This window comes from Protomyctophum parallelum, assembly GCF_964188405.1.
Source record: "Protomyctophum parallelum genome assembly, chromosome: 15".
In the NCBI taxonomy this organism is placed as follows: Eukaryota; Metazoa; Chordata; class Actinopteri; order Myctophiformes; family Myctophidae; genus Protomyctophum; species Protomyctophum parallelum.
In genome coordinates, this window is record NC_139710.1 from 20309874 (window position 1) to 20331590 (window position 21717).

The 21717-nt window shown below is 43.5% G+C and overlaps 1 protein-coding gene across 10 annotated transcripts in view; it reads left to right on the forward strand.

Annotated features, from left to right (window-relative positions):
* The window catches only part of LOC310872043 (rho guanine nucleotide exchange factor 28-like), a 68942-nt gene that overhangs the window by 2341 nt on the left and 44884 nt on the right, over positions 1-21717 (forward strand). For all 10 annotated transcript variants that reach the window (XR_014570338.1, XR_014570339.1, XR_014570340.1 and 7 more), the window contains 8 exons: positions 976-1117; positions 1795-1904; positions 2766-2952; positions 8772-8955; positions 10924-11128; positions 16844-16919; positions 18721-18767; positions 21381-21468. Coding sequence is in view for 7 of the 10 variants with exons in the window: in XM_083783729.1 (XP_083639855.1) it covers positions 976-1117; positions 1795-1904; positions 2766-2952; positions 8772-8955; positions 10924-11128; positions 16844-16919; positions 18721-18767; positions 21381-21468 (1039 nt within the window). In the remaining 3 variants the exon portion in view is untranslated. The remainder of the gene's footprint in view (positions 1-975; positions 1118-1794; positions 1905-2765; positions 2953-8771; positions 8956-10923; positions 11129-16843; positions 16920-18720; positions 18768-21380; positions 21469-21717) is intronic.

The window sequence follows — 21717 nt, forward strand, 5'->3', positions numbered from 1 at the left end:
AATAGACCTGTGGTCCGTGTGACTAAGCTGTAGTCAAATAAGCGTAGAATTGTGGTCAAGTACCTCTTTGTAAGTTTGAGTTTGAGAGGATCTAAAAGATGGAAGCAAATATTATCAAATACAATATCATAATCAGTGACTGTGTGTGTACACACAAGGTCAAAGGTTAATTTTGTTGGTTGAGTATGCAGTTATTTTAATGTGAAGTGCTTCTGCTATTGATACGCTAGACAAAGGGCTTGTGTGTGTGTGTGTGTGTGTGTGTGTGTGTGTGTGTGTGTGTGTGTGTGTGTGTGTGTGTGTGTGTGTGTGTGCACGTGTGCGTGTGCACAAATGAGGTTTTGTGATTGAATCAGAGATGGCAGAACATGTTCTTACCTTCACGACAAGGCTTATCATCCTGTCTCATTTCTCTTAGAGCAGTGGTCTAAAAGTGTTCTGTCTGGACTGCTGGGATCAGGGCAGCATGGTTGCAGGCACCAAGACATTCCTGGTTTTATTGATTTGAAGGGGAAGTGTTATTTCTGTTCTCCAGCTGAATGCAGTACTGTGCAACTCCTTCAGAACCATGGCTCTCTGACTCGCCTTTCAACACTGTATAGCATACTTATATCAGTGGTTCTGAATCTTTTCAGACGGCAACCCCCAAAAAGAATCATATTTGAACTGGGTACCCTCCACCCTAACAAGCACTTGAAATTCTAGGAGTTACACAGCTACTCGGTTCCACAGCTAAACATTGTCAAAATAGCAGATACAAGCTCACTCACAGTGCCTCCGTGAGGCGTTGTGAGCTTGTAGTTGACTATTTTCCCACATTTTGCTTCGTTCTCATCTATTATTTGATAATTTGGCTAACGTCTGACCAGTTTTTAACTTTCTTTTGGAGGTTTTACAAAGTTGTAAAAAAGTGTGTGGGGACCGAACCACTGACTTACACCTTTCTCTCTCACCTTCATTTGCCCATCTTCCCAGGGACAGGCGAAAGTATTTGCGTTGCTGGAGGGCGTGGAGTCGGTGTCCGAGGACACGGAGGTCTTCGTCGTTCTGGAGGGCTCCACGCTTCTCCACATCATAAGAGCTCAGAGCGATGTCATGCTCTGCTTCATGGTCCCCGGTAGGTGGCCGTGTCTAAAGTGTGATTATGAATCCCACCAACGTTCTAGGGTAGACCCGCCTCACCATGTGTCTGATTGGCTCCCGGGAAGGCATAGTTTTACTGAGGTTAGGCCGTTCGGGTTAGGTTTAGGGGGGTGCATACTTAGTTTAGACTAGTCATTGGTTAGACATGGATTAAGGTTAAGTTTAGGTGTGCTGCCCCGTGGGAGGTTTGATATAGGTTGTAGTTGTAGGAGTAATGACTGGTCGTAAAAACGAGAACTGTCAATCACAACGACTACTGGCCAATCACAGCAGGACTTTCCTAGAATGTTGGTGGGATACATAATAACGCGTGTCTGAAACCACACACTAAGACACATACGCGCACACGCACCCACACACACACACACACACACACACACGCACACACACACGCCCAACGTCAACCCCGGCTTTTTAGACAGCAGGTGGATGGAAAAGAAGCTCCACCTCCGCGGCTGACTGACGCGGAGGAGAGCGTTTCCGGGAATCTGTCCGTCGTGTCAGTCAGCTGCATCTGTGTCATTTTAGATTTTTAGCTATTATAGGGTTGTCTCTGTCATCGATATGTCAACGACGTGCCAACAAGAGGAAACAAGTGTGTTTGCTTTTGGTGTGGTCGTGTGATGATTTCATTTTCTGCCTGCTCTGTAGGACACAACCTGGCCGAGGTGGTGTCTGTCCAGGCTTACCTGTGCTCTGAAGCTACGGCCCTTACCTGGGTGGGAGGGTCTACCTTGGAGTACATCCAAGACGACGCGCAGGTAGGAGCATCAGAAACGCGCACCCATGTAGGCCTGTCGCAATTATTACATAATCGCCAAATCACAATTATTCCAGTTATAGCAATTATTTTTCGCCATGTTGAAAAACATTCATACATTTTCAAATGTTTAAAAATAAGTAGTGGAAATAACTTAACTTTTCTTTTCTAAATCTTTATCCCATGATTTTGTAAGCCATTTTGTCACCCAGTGTCAATTATTTAATGTAATCCCGGGCTCTACTACACTCCTTCTGCCAACCCAGGGAGAGAAACAGACTGACCTCATACTTCCTTCTATGCATGAGTAGTCCAAGCCGCTTCTTTTCACCTGGGGGGAGTTTCCCTGTTTGGAAGTAGCGCGTGGAAGGAACATGTTGGTTATTCCAACCAGTTCCTTTCCCCTCCATCAGCCGCCCCGGCTGGCCAGGGGGAGGCAGTTTAGAGATGTTTTTTTGTGAGGGTACCTACACTAGGGGACACAGGGAGAACATGCAAACGTCACACAGAAAGGCCCTTTCGCCAACCCCACCTAGGGTATAAATTATGTGTTGACGTACCTGTACATTCACAATTCACATACCGTACCCTAACCTTAACCCATTTTGGGCGGGAACTCCTTTTGGTGTTTTAAACATTATGTTATAATTTAGCTATTGAAAAATATCAGATCTACAAGCTCATAGCACGCCACCGAGTGACATGCCAATTTGACATGCCATGATCCCCAATCAAATGGTTTGTTCCAGAATGTTGCCTGCAGTTGATCAGGAACACATCAGGATACATTACAGACACACAAACGCTATACAGTATATTAGATTAGGACTAATTATTGGTGACGTGACTGTTTTGTTTTAAGGACCTGGCAGAGCACCTGGTGACCCACGGTCACCGGCTGAGCTCCACAGATCACAAGGAGCTGAGATGCCTCTTCAACCTGGGCCAGGAGAGCTCTCGCTGGGCTATGGATCGCTGCGTGGCCCTGGCCATGGCCAACCTGGATATCCCTCACAACTGGAATGTCCTGGGCAGCACCAGTGGAGAGGGTAGGGACAGTTGTTATGAATGACCTGAGCCCGGCCTGTACTTCATCGTACAACAAATAGTGAAAATGGCTGGCTTATCTGTAAGCCACAACTTGTCGCATCATGACACGCTGAGAGCACCTCATGGGGGGGGACATTTTGGACAATTTCCCATATAAAGATAAGGATGCCAGGTTGAACATAATTAACCTATTCTGGATGTGTTTTCGTGTGTTGGTGCTGATAGCCATCAGTGGGAAAACGCTAACAGGTAATTCTTGCCAGTTCTATTCTGAAGACAAATAGTAGTAAACATGCACTGTCAATATACAAAACCATGGGAACAGATGAGTTTCAAAGGCTTACTTGTCATTGTCAGCAAGGAAGGTGAACTTTTCAACTTGCTCCTCCTGTTTTTCCTCCTTTCCTTTCCACATGTTGTCCTCCATCACTCCCATTATACACGCTCTCACTGGGTTGAGAACGGAAGTGACCACGGTCACATGGTGTGCTTCTGTTAACTTCATCAAAGCTATTTAAGCAGCATGTAATGTGGTTAATAGAGCTTCCCCATCTGGAAGAAGCCCCAGGTTAAGTGTGTGTGTGTGTGTGTGTGTGTGTGTGTGTGTGTGTGTGTGTGTGTGTGTGTGTGTGTGTGTGTGTGTGTGCGCGTGCAAGTAGGGTTTATGTGCTCATTGCGCTGGTCAATATGTTCATGCAATACCACTGTGTGTGTGTGTGTGTGTGAGCGAGCGTGCATGTGCGCACGCACGTGTGTGTGTGTGTGTGTGTGTGTGTGTGTGTGTGCATGCGTTGAGTGGGTGTGTAGGCCACTAACGTAAATAACAAATCAGATTTTGTGATAATACAGTTATGGCAGTCTGTTTGGCCGCAGCGGCTCCGTATGGTTGTCTGGATAACATTGCCTGTGACATCACCAATGTGCCTGACTGTACTTTACTGCTGCACTCCGTCTGCCCAGCGTCGATCTGTTTTATCAGTGACATTTCTTGGGATTATACTGACAAGTGTTGATTGAAGAGTTTAAGCTCACTTGCAGCGCTGATATGACCGAAGAGCCAGTTTGAACCACTAGCAGTGGTACATAAAATAGTCATGTTTTGAAACGTTGGTAGGGTTTTTATAAATTGGGTTTTGGCTATTTGGGGCTTAGATTAACTTGCTTAGATTTCCATTTGTACACTCTCAGAGTTAAATTGGGGGTCCCAGAGATAGAAATGCCATTAAATGGGGGTGCGTAGCCTAATGCATATCAAACTGAGGGTCCTTGAAATTTAATTGAATCACTGCTAGAACCGTAAAAATCTTCTGGTCCCTGGCATATCTCTTCAAATGGGGGTCTGCGGGCTGATTAGTGTCAATTTGGGGGTCCTTGACATGAAAAGGTTTGGGAACCACTGCAGTACGACACTTATATACAGTCTACAGTGCACTTGTTTATGACGTGAATCAGCTTGTGACATTTCCCGAACTTGGATAGAGGGAAGCTGGGCCACTGTGAGCGACAGGAGAAGACGTACTGTAAGAGCGTGTCTGTGGTTTGTTGAAAGGCCATTGTTACGTTTTAAGTGGGTCAGTGGAGCAGAGGTATTCAGTGCCATGCCAGGGGAGATTGACAAAATGAGGACGCGAGGAGAGACATTGGCACTGATTGGTCTGTGGTAATGAGGTTAATTATCGAGGTTTTCGACAGACAGGATTCGCTGTGTTATCCCATCTGCTTTCAACATCCCTCGTCCTCTGTCTTCTTGCTTCTGTGATGGCTATAGTGCCACGTCTGCCTATTCTGCTCTTTTTGCATCAGCAGCGAGGAGTGCTCTCTAAACATGATCTCTCTCTGGCTCTGGGCTCTGCTGTCCTGCTGTCCTCCTGTTCCCGGTAGAACAGGTGTATTGTAATCACCCCTGTTTATTTGTTTATATGGTTGTTTAAATAAACTAGCCCTTACCCGTTTTTTTATTGCCCCCCCCCCCCCCCCCACCCCACGTTTTCGCATTTTTTATTCCCTAATAAATTCATTATTAATTTTCATTCATAATTAATTTTTTCGTTAAGACCTCCATATTATTATGGTCAATGCCTGTGTGAAAAGTGGGAGTGATTGGTGCAGACGGTGAGGAGATATGGCGGTGTTTCTGACACACATTCAGACAGACATTGACTGATGATGATGATGATGATGATAACCAATGGTCACAGCAATAACACAGTTACAGTGACAGTTTTTTATCCAATTGGTAGAAAAGTTGGTTAGGACCTGTGCTATTGTTTCTTTCTCCAATAGCACAGGTCCAAGGTCGCAGAGTTCACGTTCAAGTTCACTTGCACGTTGGGTCATATTTAGAATGACTTCAATAAGAGAGAATGTAAACGCACACGGCACACCACATTATGAGGTGCTGGCGCTGGGGGGAAACAAAATCATAGGGAAGAATACTGCACACTTGTGTACTTCCAGTTTGATTATTTTAATTAGCCACCTTTCAACATTTGCACTGACATTCAAACTTCAAAGAGCAGTGATCCTCATGATCTCATGTCATACTTTCAGATAATGTGTGCCAGAGGTGTAATAATTCAGATAATGTGTGCCCGAGGTGTAATAATTCTCAGTTACAGAATAATAATAATCACCACAAGCTCTCAAGACACAATACATAATAATACACAATAAATGCAAATAATAATATAATATATAAGATAAAGAAAGTGTGACAGGAAAAGCCATAATTATTTATGATCGGTTACTGCAACAGAACTATAGTGCTCTGAATTGTATTTTAAATTGTCTTTTCATTTTTCCCATGTAAGATTTGCTGCAAATACAAACTAGAGGTATCTAGAATTCGGGCTGCTCGAGGCCCTCACACCTACATCGCACTGCCGATCCGACCAATATGTCTGAGTCAGACAGGTCGATTTTGAAGGTGCAGTTTACCAGGTCGTGATACATAAATTGGCCTCGCTCTGCGCACATTCGTATTATGAAAGGCATATCGGCCCGTGTTGAACGCACTCGGCCCGTGTTGAACGCACACACATTTGGCATACCGCGTCCCTGAATATTTTAGCATTGTGGGAGTGTCCATATGTTAATTATTCTCGCTTTGCGCAATTTGCTATTAAGCCCCTTGACCTAAAGACACTCAGCGCATAACGATTAGACGTGGGTCTGACCACCTCATAAACGCAAAAAGCACTGTTTGATTTGACACTTGAGCGGCTCTGGAAGGCTGGTAGAGTGTTGCCATGTCTGTTTATTATAAGCGGCTTATTTTTCTGTAAAGTTGCTTTGTGTGGTTGCTTTTCTTGTTTCTAAAGTGGTTATTTGGGCTTTTCTCCTAATGTTGTTTAAACCAGTGATCGTCACACAGCACATTCCCATGTCAAGGATCCCCAGATGAATGCATTTGCCCAACTAAGGACAGCTAATCCAAAAATTAAATAAAAAGATTACTTTTGAAAATAGCAGATCTATACCAGCTCACAATGCATCACATTCATTCATTAAAACTATGAACTCTGACTGCAGGGGGATATATAATGATCATTATAACAATGTGCAAGAACATATTTAAAAAGAAGGAAGAACTTTATATTTGTGGACAATCAAAATATGTTTTTTTATTTTAATGTGGTGTCATTCAAATTAATCTGGATATGGCAGACTCACTATTTAGAAAATAAAAACATGGCACTTCATTTAAAATAGGTTACAGACCCCTGTTATATGCGCTTATTTTTATAGACCTATTTACTTGTTTCTATGAGACATGGCAGTTTTGCGTCTTTAAAAAAAAAAAATTGAGATTAGAAACGGCCATAATTCTTTCATTTCTCAACCTTAAAAATAAATAAAAACATCTCCATAATCCGTGGGAAATGTGCTTTCATATGCTGTATCACACCCGATTCAAGTCTTCTTCAATAAAATGCTACGAGCGAACTCAGCGAAGACCATACCATCGGGGCCACAGCATTACGCAGCACGCATTCAACTCATTCCTTCGTCGTGACTTGAATGAAATAAAATATAATAAACGTTATTTTACTGGTGTTTTTCAATAGAAACAAATAAAGAGCGTGTGTAGGCTACTGTGTGCAAGTGCAACAGTGCATATACATGCATGCACTAGGCTATATTTCTTCCGTGTCGGGATGGTGATTGAGCTCTTCAAGTTCACAGCCCGTTTGGTCTTTCATAAAAAAACGTTGATATTAGCCTATAAACACTCATGGTTCTCTCATTTCTCAACCGTTTTATTAAATGTAAAAATCTCCATATTCCTTATGAATCTTGCTTTCATTCGCTGTATGGTACATGGTTCTATCGTTATCGAATTAATTAATTACGCATGGATTGGCAATTTGCCAATATGCTGCTATCTACTCGCAATTCCATTCCGATCTGAAAGGTGGGTCTGTTCTTTTGAGGCATAAAGGTGACAGCATGCAGTGCAATAGGAATAATTAACCCAAATGTGACAAAGGCATGTCATGTCTTCTATGGTGCCAGCCTGAAGAAATGTCATACCACGACCCCCAAAGTGCGCATTCCGTATGTGACATCAGCTGACTGGTAAAGAGAATAGTACGGACATGTTGATTGGGTACGTCTCAAACACGCCTTAAACACACCCATGACTAATTCAAGGCCGTTTTGCGCACTCCGCGGGGTGTCAAAAGCGCTTCTTAACATGCCCAAAATTGCAATATGACATACTACACGCCCCCAGATCATAATACTGTAATTAGATTAGTAATATAGAAGTAAGTAACATAGAAGTCCTAAATCGACCCCAGAGTATCTGTTGTAAACGTCTGTCTGTGTCCCTTTCATGCCCATATAAGGAGATCTTATCTTGCAGCCAGGCCTTTCCCTTTAATGCCTACATATGAAGATCCATGTCATCAGCATTAGGCGCACATAATGTGGAAATGTAGTGTGATGTAAATGTCTAAATAAACGGCAATGGTGGGTAGAGTTACATTGGCTACATTACAAGTACCACAGGATCGATTGCCACCAGGTATCAAATTAATTTTGTCTTTCTTCTTTCTTTGTTATAATTTCTTATTGTCTTCTATTATATTATGTATTATGCCTGAGAGCTTGTGGTGATTATCGGTAGCAAATGGGAATGGATTACATCCGTTGCACTCATTATCTGAGCATGTGACTGCAGCGCCACACCCATGTAGAAGAAAGCTCTTTAAAAACCAGTGCAAACTGCAGATACCCTGATGGAGACTAGAGCTTGAACGAATCTAAGCGGAGCAACATTGACTGTACTACTTGATGTATCTGTATCGCAATGAAAATGAACTTTTCAAGGTTTTAAAGAAAAAATATAGCATGACTTTATGCCTATATTTAAATATCAATGTTATATTGTTATTAGTGTTTTGTCAAATCTTTGGGAGCCCACATGCAATAGCCTCACCAGTGGGCCCGACCCACAGTTTGGGAATTGCTGAATCTCTCTGAAAGTTTTCTAGTACTATTCAGGTTGCATACAGATGCATCTTGCATCTTTCAACATCCCCACCCTTTCACTCTCCTCAGTCCTCACTCGTCCATATGGCTCACACCGCTGGTCTTACACACATACAGTAGATACAGTACACACACTCCGTAGTCATAATGCTACCTTTTATCTTGCCACAACCAAGAGCCAGTTTGTAATACTATACTAATGCTAATCTCGATTCGCTCTCCCTGGCAGCACCTTTCTTATGATCCTGCAATATTAGAGGAATCAAACGTTTCACATATCTGCATATTAAGACCCCTCCTGTATCTTTCTGTCTCTCTCCAGAGTACACTCCCAGGGAGTCTCCCCTCCACCTGGCAGTGCGCTGGGGTCTGTGTCGCCTGTCAGAGCTGCTGCTGTGCCAGCCTGGCGGTCTGATAGCTGTCGGTCTGCCCAACGAGGAGGGCGTCACGCCGCTGCAGTTGGCCCGAAGCGTGGGAAACGCGGAGCTCCTAGAGCTTCTTACACAGTATGACACATTAGTGAAACGCAGAGCTCCTAGAGCTTCTTACACAGTATGACACATTAGTGAAACGCAGAGCTCCTAGAGCTTCTTACACAGTATGACACATTAGTGAAACGCAGAGCTGCTAGAGCTTCTTACACAGTATGACACATTAGTGAAACCAGAGCTGCTAGAGCTTCTTACACAGTATGACACATTAGTGAAACGCAGAGCTCCTAGAGCTTCTTACACAGTATGACACATTAGTGAAACGCAGAGCTGCTAGAGCTTCTTACACAGTATGACACATTAGTGAAACGCAGAGCTCCTAGAGCTTCTTACACAGTATGACACATTAGTGAAACGCAGAGCTGCTAGAGCTTCTTACACAGTATGACACATTAGTGAAACGCAGAGCTGCTAGAGCTTCTTACACAGTATGACACATTAGTGAAACGCAGAGCTCCTAGAGCTGCTTACAGTACGGCAGTGGTTCCCAAAGTGGGGTCCGCGGACCCCTAGGGGTCCTTGGGGGAGTTCCAGGGGGTCCCCAGCTAAATGATAGTTAGGAACCAAATGGACCCTTATGGGTCTGTAACTCAGAGAGTGTACAAATGGAAATGGACCCGTTAGGGGTTTGTACACTCTCAAAGTTAAATTAACTTTGACTTTACAATATAAATTGGGGGTCCCAGAGATAGAAATGCCTGAGGGTCCTTGAAATTTAACGGGTTGAGAATCACTGTAGAGCCGTAAAAATCTTCTCTTATGTCGCATTATGTCTTCAAATGGGGGTCCGTGGGCTGATTAGTGTCAATGTGGGGTCCTTGACATGAAAAAGTTTGGGAACCACTGCAGTACGACACTTATATATAGTGTATATAGTGTACACTATAGTGTATATAGATATAGTCTATCACAGTGCACGACAATCTACGAGTCATACTGTGACTTACAGCAGCGGTTCTCAACGCGTGGATCAGGGGGTCCCCAGGTGACAGTAAAGCGACAATGTATGGTCTTTTAAGACCTTAATATGCATGAAAGGTAATCAACAAACTATACTATAAAAACTGGTCAAACATTGGCCAAATTATCAAATATTGTGAATAATGCAAGGAATCTACTTGAGAAAATAGCCAGCTCACACCTTAGTTTGTTGATCAGCTACAGTGTTTTCACAATATTTATCTGTGGAACCGAATCAAACTAAATTGAATGTCTCAAGTCCTGCAATTCCAAGTCCCCAGTTCAAATATAATAATTTTGGGGTCACGGCCTGCAAAGATTGAGAACCACTGTGCACGGCAATCTTACGGTATGTAAATGAGTGATCTGTGAATTGTGAAAATTTCAGAGGAAGGTATGTATGCGTCACATTATATAACATTTATGTTTTATATGTAGATCGGAGAAGCCAGACTGTTCTACAGTTAACGTACTATTGCCCCAGATAATTGACATTCCTCAGATATTTCGAATATTGTAAATACTGTACTTTGTAACAACTAACAAGCATGTCTTATGCTCAAATCAGAAAATGTTAAACACCTGCTTGGATCACCTGTCAAACTCAGGAATGTTTTTTGTCCGACCAGTCGTGCGCAATATGAGCCCCTTAAATCTAGTGCAGGGCTTTGTAGGTTCTTCAGTCCTACAAGGACTATAAATAGGAAAGTTTTAAAGAAGAGTTGTATTGAAACTTCAGCAAAACACTAAAGGCCACTGTACAGTAAATAAATTTACTTACAGTACATGGAGAATATTAGACAGAGAAGATGTTTTTTTTTTTCACACATTTTTTAAACAATCTCACGGTGTGTGTGTGTGTGTGTGTGTGTGTGTGTGTGTGTGTGTGTGTGTGTGTGTGTGTGTGTGTGTGTGTGTGTGTGTGTGTGTGTGTGTGTGTGTGTGTGTGTGTGTGTGTGTGTGTGTGTGTGTGTGTGTGTGTGTGTGTGTGTGTGTGTGTGTGTGTGTGTGTGTGTGTGTCAGCCCACCCAACCCCCTGGCCACGCCTCCGGCAGGTCTCTCCCAGGTGTGGGCGGACCGGTCCCGCCTGCTGAGGTTCTGTCACGACACGGAGAACCTGGCGCTGACCGTCCGCCAGAACTCGCCATGGAATTCACAGCAGCAGAGCCGACACAGTGACATCCTGCTGCTGAGAGAACGGCTCAGAGACGGACACTTCCTCAAAGAGGTCAGTGGCAGTGTGCATTTTGACAGCAACGTTTGATTTAGTTTTAGTCATGAGTCATCTTGTTTTAGTTGAAGAAAAAACGGGTCAGTGGTTTTGAATCCAACGAAAACAATTGGCCACGTTCGTCCGCAGGAGGGATGCCGGGCGTTGAGGGAGATCTCTGTCTTTGCACCTAGTGACTACAGGTTGATCAGGGTGCCTGTTAAGTGGGCTGTGGAACTGGGAGCAGAAGTAACCGTGTACTTCCACATGTATTACATCCTCCTGGTGAAACTCCTCACTGTCAGGTGTATCAGAGGAAGCACATGATTGTTAGCAGTTAGCAGTGACAAGGGGCTAGAATACGGGGAATCAGGAATTGGCGTGACTAAATTAAGATACAAAACACTTGTGATACTTGGGTACTTTAGGTTGATGCATTTTCGTATGGGCCTCATTTATATATAAATTCAACCCTAAGCCATTCATCAGACATGGATCAACTGGATCTTTTGCACTTAGCCATGCCAGAAGTAGATTTCTACTTCATTCAAGGGAAAACCTCATCTAATTGAATTTGCCACCCATTTAATGAATCATTGGTGTTGTACGTTATGTTCTGCTCTGTCTCTGTGCCCAGTACAGGCAGATCATGTGCGTTGAGCTCCATAACTACAGTATCTGGACACAGGTTCACCATTCTGTGATTTTGTAATTTGTAATGCATTTCAAGCATGCAAGGCTTGGGTGAGACTGCTGGGAGAAAACAAATCCCAGCATCCTAACCACTTTACACACTGTACTTGGGCCGCTTTTTTCTGTCTTCTAATCTACACCAAATCTCTCCCAAAATTGGCCGATCTACAATCTCAGAGCTAATAGAGAGAGAATGAGTGGGTGAGATTTTAAGTGGTGGACAGAGGGGGGAGGAGAGGAATTTAATAACGGTACACACGCTCTGAGATTACACACACACTCTCAGTTTACTATAAACAAAGATGCTTATCCGCTGATATTTGTTGATTTTTACCACTTCAGTCTCTCTTTGGTCATTGGGCCTTATTCACAAAGTTGTTTGTCAATGTCCTAATATTTTAGTGTCGATTTTAGGATATATTCTGTAAAGCCTTGTGTAAAGCCTTGGTTTGGGCGCATCAAAGTTTTATCTTATCAAATGCACGTTCATGTATGCGTTCCACGCCCCATTTATAAAAGACAACTGGAACATCCAACTTCACCATGTTGAGGTTCTGTGAAGTTCAAGTGTCAATCGTCAAAAAGAAACTTACACTGCATCGCAACGTCTTGACAGCTTGTAAACCAGTGTATTATGGCAAGCAAGTCCCTTGTGCGAACTATAAAGTACGGTATGTATATTAGGAAAAAGCTTAGTCTCCCCTGGTCAGCTGGGGCACCTGATGGAGGGGAAATTAACTGGTTGGAATAACGTGTTCCTTCCAACCGGGGAAACTCCCCCCTGTCAGGTGAAAAGAAGCGGCTTGGACTCCTCATGCATATGATGTCAGTCCGTTGCTCTCCCCAGGTTGGCAGAGGTGTGGTCCCCAAGATTACATTAGATAATTGACACTGGGTGAAAAAATGGGTTGCAAAGCTTTGGGATAAAGATATATTTTTTAGGCTAACAAAATAAAAGGCTAGCATAATGCATGGCATGATATTATTAAGCCTTTTCTAATGAGCAATTGTTCAGCTTTGATGAGGTAAAAAAGATAAGAGTTTATTGATCATGGATACTGACTTCATCCAGGCTGCTTCATCCGATGGTAAGATGTGTAGTCTATTGTGTAACTAATGTGCGTCTGTGGTCTCCTGCAACATTAAGGCATGATAGGCCATTATAATCAATTCGGCAAATGTGTTCACAGTTGCAGAAACAACAATCACGCTGAGGGACATAATAATTATATTCAGCTCTAAATGCGTCAACTGAAACAGACTTATTTTTTTCTCTTTTCTTTTCTTTTATAAGTTATGACAAATGTTTGGCACATAAACATTATTTGACTATTATTCTGCATGAAGAATAAGGGATTCCATTAAGCCTGATTTGTATTGTGTCACATACAGCACGACTGCTCCAGAGGAGACGTGAGTTTCAGTGTACCCAACGCAAAAACCCCCCAAAAAATTATCATGAATCAGACTGTTCGCGGAAAGTATAAAATTATAGTATAACATCTGCGTGTACCCAAGCTTAGTGAATGAGGCCCACTTAATAACAAACAAACATTACTATAACAGTACTTTAGTACTTTAAATGAATGTTATCTAAAACTCTACACATAAGCCTTGGAACGCTCAATTTGGGAGTCTTTGTATTAGACTTAAGGTCATTACACACTGGCGAATTAGCGACGCGACGCGATGCGAATAAGCGATCTGAAAATGCGAAATATTTGCCTGGCGAATTTATTCGCGTTTGCCTATGCAGTGTACACATCTATGCGACGTGTATTGTGCGATTATAGCTCCTCTCCTCTCCCTCCTCCTCTCCTCTCCTGTCCTCTCCTCCCCCTCCCGCTTTGGTATCCTTTCTTTAATACCCCCGTATCCAGTACTTCACAGATGGAGGGGTCCAATTGGTACCGGCCCACATATGGTACAATTGGTACCGGCCGCGCCCGTGCATGTGGGCATATATTCCGGTTATAAAGTCTTTATTTTCGGGTCAAAAACGGGTCTGCACAGCAGAAATAGCCTAGTGCAAATCTTACCTTTTTGATGAGCCTGTTCACTGGTTATTTTAACTTTTTTCAATATTGGCATATTGCCTATGGTTAATACCATAATAACATCAACACATCAATTTAACTTGAACAACTCCTCCTCCTCTCCTCTCCTCCTCCACTCCACTCCACTACTCTTCTCCTGCGTTATGTCATTATTGGTATCCTTTCTTTCATACCCTAAAGAGAAGGCACTCATGTGCCGAAACGTTGGTCTTTAATAGAAGTGTTCTGTATCGTGATTCGTGACTACGAGCTGTGCAACCGATCCTTTACAAGTTTGTCTCCCGTCCCGTGGTCAGCATGCACCTCGATCCTCACTAAATTGGTGTGCAGCGTGCGCTAATACCTCTTTTGTTTGTATTGGTATATCCTACTATCCTTTCCACCACTTCTTGTGTTCTTCACTACCGTGAAGTGGAGTCCAGAGTCATTTGGGATCGACGGCCGGTCGGCTGCTCACCCGTGCCGTCGATAAAATAAAATTATAAATAGGGGGATGTCAGCTAATTTGGGCCACTTTTTGGTAATTTGGTAATTAAACTGAGAAAAAGCAATGCATGACACTAAATTGGGTTTATATGATTATTATTGACTGTTTAATATCATGTTTAAGTTAAATGTATTTAATAACAAATAATAGTTTAGTCCCTACAGCTTCTGAAACGAGCTGTCACATATTTTTAAGATGTAGCATTTTCATGTAAAATAAGCCACCTGATCAGCTAAGATGGGCCACCGTTTTTTTTAGCCTTGCTTTTTAAAGTTGAACAGCCAATGGATGCACCTGATTCTCGCTACAAGTGCACTTGACATAAAACAGTCTATGGTTGTTATGGCGGGAGATGCAATGCATCACACGCAACAGATGAAATAATATCAGTCATATATGGCTACTCAGGGTAAATGCCAGGTGAAAGCAATCTCAGTTGTCAATGATAAGGTGATCACATATACTGCTTAGCCGACTTATTTTTTATATTTTCAGCTAAAATGGGCCACTCAAGCTGCAAAGAAAAACAGTCATTTCTTAAAAGAAATCACACCCGTGTGAAGTGAGGGGTGCTCTTTTCATCGTACATTATCCATTCATTGTCAATGGGAATTTAGTCTGTGTAGGACAAAAATCGCCGATTTGCTCAGACACAAATTCTGCCGGGTGTGGCTGCACTAATAACTTACCCAGGGGGCAAAGGGGGTTGACCTGCATTTGTCATAACATACAAAGTTGTCCACCAGAAATAATATCTATGACCCAGTAGGATCACAACCTATATGGACAACCTGGTCAATTGTTGGGCGAAAGTCCAATATGGCCGCCCCAATATTAGCCCCTATTAGTTATAATGGGGGGTGAATAGGGCAATTTTTTAACAGAGATATTTCCACAAAACTTCACAGGTTGATCAATAATATGAATACGAACATTTTTTGCATTGAAAGTTTCCATGAAATCCAATATGGCCGCCACAATATTAGCACGCAGAAAATAGGTTTGGCTTGAACTTCTGAACCAGATGAGCTAGAAACGCAAACTTGGTATCTATTTCATGGTTTCTGACCATGAGATACTCAATGGAATATTTTTATATTATATATATTTATATAAATTATATATTTATATTTATATTTTTATTATTGGGTGTGTCAATGAAAGTCATGAACATAGTCAGCACCATAAGCAATTTCCGATACTTATAGCAGCCCATTAAATTGCAGCAGGGCTATGGCAGGAGAAAGCACACAAACTACCAGTGTTCCATGCATTGATGGGTTGTGACACTGTGTCAAGCATGTTGGCCACGGGAAAAAGACTGTATGAAGTATGGGCTTCTGAGCTTATACACATGCCCTGTTGATATTCATTTGTGAGGTAGAAGAAAGCTTCTGGCCAATTCCAAAGATTGAATTCTGGATCATAAAAAAATACTGATTTGACACCGAGATCACCCATATCAGACAATCATACAAGTGATGGCGGCCATCTTGAATATTCAATGACAATTTTCAATTATGCAAAAGACACTTAATACCAAGTACTATATATGGTAAATGAGTCTGAAATATCATATTATATCCATCATTCATAAGAAAACAGTTGTTGCTGGTGGCCATTTTGAAAAATGGCTGCCATGGTCCCACCATAAAAAATAGACCAATCAAATCAATTGTTTTGTCAAGTACAGCTGTGTCAAGACATATGTGCTGTGTGCACATGATGTGCAGCATTGGCTGTTAAAACTCAAAGGTCTAGGAGGCAGAAACCTTGGCTCATTTTACCTTAGTGATGGCCCACTTTACCTGAGACCACCCTACATACAGACCAAAGTTTGGCGGAGCCCGTTGCTCGCTGTTGCCGTTGCGTGCTGTTAGCACACGCACACCCATGTGCCATGTCCACGCACCACGCACGCGAGCGCACACACACCCAACAGAGTTGTAGGAGGGGAGGTGTGCAACAGTGTGTGCTGCTGCTCTATCCCGACCTGCGTAGCCGGATCGGTGGCTGCTCTGTTGACATCTACTGTACGGTACGCCGCTGTTTATACACAGCAACAAGTTTGGGCTGCATTCTGATTGGTCAGAGGTGCTGCAGTTCGCCTGCGAATGTCTGCAAAATTCGACACCAGAGCGAACAAATAAAGAGCGAAAACTGTCGCATTTTCGCACATTCGCACATTCGCCACTGATGTGGAAGCTCGCATTGACTTCAATTGGTTTTTAAAAAATGTGAATTATTCGCACGAATAAATCGCGTCGCCAATTCGCCAGTGTGTAATGACCTTTAGAGTGTTATATCTACTGCTCTCTAGCTATCCATATTATGTACCTGAAAAGCCTCACAAAAGGCGGTGTGCACTAAAAGTCCAAAGTCCCTCAGTCATTTTCACATCTACACATAACATGTGTAGACACAAACCATCAGTGAGTCAGTGTACAAATACTTACTAATTACTTCTCTCTCTCCACTATGCCTTGTGTCCCACAGATCAAAGCACTCAGGAGAGAGCGCTCCGAGACCATCTTGGGGAAAGAAGAAGTGGTGGATGAGCCTAGTGAGAATGGTATCACACTGTTGTTCCATGTCTCTGTACATTACATTATGGGATCTAGGTATGATGCCTGGCTTTTCCCAAGCAATCCAATCTTTACTGTTGTCTTCCATGTTCACTAGCAGTGGTTTAGCTTCATCAGTTCAAGTAGAGAAAGCGGACAAGTGAGGAATACTGGCTCTTGGATCAGAGGAAAATATTCACTGAACCCGGGTGCGCTCTACTGGGATGTGCAAGTACTGCAAGCTTGAGAGTATGCATGCGCACACACACACACACACACACACACACACACACACACACACACACACACACACACACACACACTCTTAACTCATTTGAGTAATCCTCTAGTGAAGACTCACTCGTTCAGGAGTAAGGACCACCATACATTGAGAGACGCCAGCAGAATCCTTCACTCTTTAGTGCCTCTTCATCCCGGCATTGTGTGTGTGTGGTAGTATGTTAAAGGTTGTTTCCTCTCCATCCCACTGGGGTGCAGCCTCGGAGCCAGCTGGCAGCAGTCTGCTGGGCCACTGAATGTGCATATTTTCTGGTATCACGCAGAGGCAAAGAAAGCCCTCTGTCAGATAATAGTCCACCATCTTTCGCCTTTAAACAGCTATGGACTTGTTTAACGTTCTCTGTGTGCTCCTTGCGTTTTAGTTTTTGTCTCAAACTTCCTGCCTCAACTCTCATTTAGATTTTTCAGCACCCCATTTTCTCCCTAATATAGGCGTTGCCAAACAGCCCCCAATCACCTCACCCCTCACCCCATCCCTCTTGTGTACTGCTGCCGACCCCCAGTGTTGGTCTGGACAGGCTGTAGAAAACCACACGCCTCCTCAGATGCACATGGGTGCATGAGTCGCCAGCCGCTTCTTTTCACCTGACAGTGAAGGTTTTCACTGGGTGAGCGCTAATGCACGCAGGGTTCGCATTACCAAATTTCCTCCCCGCTGAACAGGCCCCCTGGACTAACCAGTAGGACTTGCTACTGCAAGGCCACATTCCCCTGCCAGCTTTCCACCCAGGAACACCAATTGTGTTTGTTGAAGTGTCCACTGTCCAGGCCAAGTCGGAGGCACCACTGTCAGCAATTCAACCCGGGAGGAGTCTTTTCATCATCTCCACATCAGCCAGACGCTCCACAAACTCTTATATTCTTAATGGGTCTCTACCTCTTCCACCTCCAAAGTCTCCTGACGTTTTTTCTCCCCATGACTCCAAACTGTACAGAACCACACCGGAGACTCATTTTAGTTTGTCGCTAAGCTTTGTTTTTGGTGGGCGCTGTGGTCTTTGATCTGCAAGGCACGCTAGTTAATTGAAATGGAGGATCAAGGCCACATGGTAATGATACCCCCTTGGGAAAACAAAAGTAAGAGCTTATTAACAGTTTGACTACGGTATAAAAACATCGCAATCCCCATTTGACTGCCTAGTTTTTCACTAACCTTTGAAGAACCACCACGCCGACATCATCGTTCCGTTTCATGAAAATCCGCCTTAAAATGGTGTGATCCATTGGAATGCATTGGGCCTCATTTTCCCAGAAGTCTTAGCAAGCCAGTGCGACAGATGTTTTTCCGGTGACGTCATCGTCACCTATCACACAATAAGTCTTAAAACGTATTAAAAACATCAAGCTGTTACATCAATTAATTCGTGTAACTCGTGAATGGGAGGGAAAGTGTTTTAAATTGACTGTGCATATAGAAAATGCATCGTTAAAGATTGTGACAAACATCTGTGCTCACTTGATAGTTTCATGGCTTTGTAATTACCTGTTTCCTGTCCCCTCTCTCTGAAGAATCGTATCCTGATATCAATGGAGGCATCTCGGCCGATATGGAAAACGTGAGTATTTCAGTATTAACCAAGGACGCAATTCTCTGCATTGAACAGCCTAAAAAGCTAAATAATTCTGAACTGAGATTCAACCAGCGTGTTACGGTGAGGACTGAGGATTTCTTATCGTTTTGAAAATGAGAGAGGGAAGTCCATTGTCTGTCATGCCTTTTGCTCACTGGTAGAGATAGCATGGGGAACACATGGGACATGGGCTGGAGTGGCGAGTAAAGTTCCTGCCCACCACCGTGGAGACCAGGGGTTTGAATCCTCTGCATTGCTTCAGGCTTGGCCGGGTGTCCTAAATGAACACAACTGGCTCTGTTCCAGGGTGGGTAGGCCAGTTGAGGAGGACGATATTGTCTGCGGTTGCACTAGCAGCTCCTACGGGTTGGTCAGGGTGCCTGTTCAGCGGAGAGCGGAACTGGGAGGAGTAGCGTGGGGGGGGGGGGGGGGGGGAGAAGCGGACTGCCGGAGTCAAGTGTACCGGAGGAACCCATGCTGGCCTACGTCCTCCCTATAGCAACCAGTAGGGGTCAGCATCAACAAGGGACTACAGTACTACCAGGCTAGGGGCAGTGTTGGAAAAACTATTCAAACGTTTTACTTAATAAGTAAAAGTATCAATACTGCAATATCGAAATACTCAATTCAAAATGCACTTAATTATTGGCCTCAAAATGTACTTAAAGTACCAAAAGTAGAATAGTCTTTATGCAGAATGTCTCATTTAAAGTTTTCAAATGCATAAAAATCTTTCGAAAATAGCAGATCTACAAGCTGTAGATAAGCTGTAATAATAATCAAAATCTACAAAGTAACTAGTAACTAAAGTTTTCAAATAAATGTAGTGGAGTAAAAGTAAAAGTACTGGAAATTGGAAATACTCAAGTAAAGTACAAATACCTCAAACGTGTAAGTAAATGTACTTAGTTAGTGTCCATCACTGGAATTGACAACAACAGGGCACATATCGTTCCACAGATGTTGGTCTTGTCCGCAAATTAAAAATAAAATATATCGAGTTCAGCACACCACAATGTTCTCAACACGGCAGCTCTCATTGTTCAGGTGTCAGAGCACAGGGCAGCCACCTGGCACATACTGGTGAATAGCACGCTTTTATGAGTGGTGTGGTGTGCAACAAGTGTGACACACACGCACACACACACACACACACACACACACACACACACACTGTCCTCAACCTGTAGGACCCTGTTCATGTGGTGCACATGGTCAAGCTAATTGCTCCCCCTCTCCACACACTTGCTGCCTTTTTTTTCCTTTGTGTGCGTTGTGCTATAGCGTGTGCTGTTGTAGCGTGATGTAAAGCCTTCAGTGTCGGTGTGCTGTAGTTAGTAGCGTGATGTAAAGTCTTCAGTGTCAGTGTGCTGTAGTTAGTAGCGTGATGTAAAGTCTTCAGTGCCAGTGTGCTGTAGTTAGTAGCGTGATGTAAAGCCTTCAGTGCCAGTGTGCTGTAGTTAGTAGCGTGATGTAAAGCCTTCAGTGCCAGTGTGCTGTAGTTAGTAGCGTGATGTAAAGCCTTCAGTGCCAGTGTGCTGTAGTTAGTAGCGTGATGTAAAGTCTTCAGTGCCAGAGTGCTGTAGTTAGTAGCGTGATGTAAAGCCTTCAGTGCCAGTGTGCTGTAGTTAGTAGCGTGATGTAAAGTCTTCAGTGCCAGTGTGCTGTAGTTAGTAGCGTGATGTAAAGCCTTCAGTGCCAGTGTGCTGTAGTTAGTAGCGTGATGTAAAGTCTTCAGTGCCAGAGTGCTGTAGTTAGTAGCGTGATGTAAAGCCTTCAGTGCCAGTGTGCTGTAGTTAGTAGCGTGATGTAAAGTCTTCAGTGCCAGTGTGCTGTAGTTAGTAGCGTGATGTAAAGTCTTCAGTGCCAGTGTGCTGTAGTTAGTAGCGTGATGTAAAGTCTTCAGTTCCAGTGTGCTGTAGTTTAATAGTAGCGTGATGTAAAGTCTTCAGTGTCAGTGTGCTGTAGTTAGTAGCGTGATGTAAAGCCTTCAGTGCCAGTGTGCTGTAGTTAGTAGCGTGATGTAAAGTCTTCAGTGTCAGTGTGCTGTAGTTAGTAGCGTGATGTAAAGCCTTCAGTGCCAGTGTGCTGTAGTTAGTAGCGTGATGTAAAGCCTTCAGTGCCAGTGTGCTGTAGTTAGTAGCGTGATGTAAAGCCTTCAATGCCAGTGTGCTGTAGTTAGTAGCGTGATGTAAAGTCTTCAGTGCCAGTGTGCTGTAGTTAGTAGCGTGATGTAAAGTCTTCAGTGCCAGTGTGCTGTAGTTAGTAGCGTGATGTAAAGCCTTCAGTGCCAGTGTGCTGTAGTTAGTAGCGTGATGTAAAGTCTTCAGTGCCAGTGTGCTGTAGTTAGTAGCGTGATGTAAAGCCTTCAGTGCCAGTGTGCTGTAGTTAGTAGCGTGATGTAAAGTCATTAGTGTCAGTGTGCTGTAGTTAGTAGCTTGATGTAAAGCCTTCAGTGTACAAACAATCTGAGAACCCATCGTCAAAAAATAGAGGAAAAACAGTGCCCTCTTTTCCTTGAATTTGTCGTGAGTCAACAGTCTGTCTTGACAGACTAGAGTACAAATGGACGTGCTGCGTTTCACTGTCGTCACACAGGACTACGAAGAGGCGCTCATGTTCTGCCTGACCGAGGACCTAAATGACGAGGACGAGGTGGAGGACGGTCCATTACCATCTGACTCGGGTATGTGACCCCCCACACACATAAACACACCCACACACACACACACACACACACACACACACACACACAGACGTGCAGGTGTTCATTTAACTCTGAGAGAGAGTTACGGTGTTACAAAGTTAAAGTAGCTATGATGATTTAACCGAGCTCACACACACACACACACACATACACACATTATGAACGTCCTGGTACAGTCAGTGTTGTTTTGTTGATCTGACTTGGTGGAAGTGCCGAGTCAAAGATCTG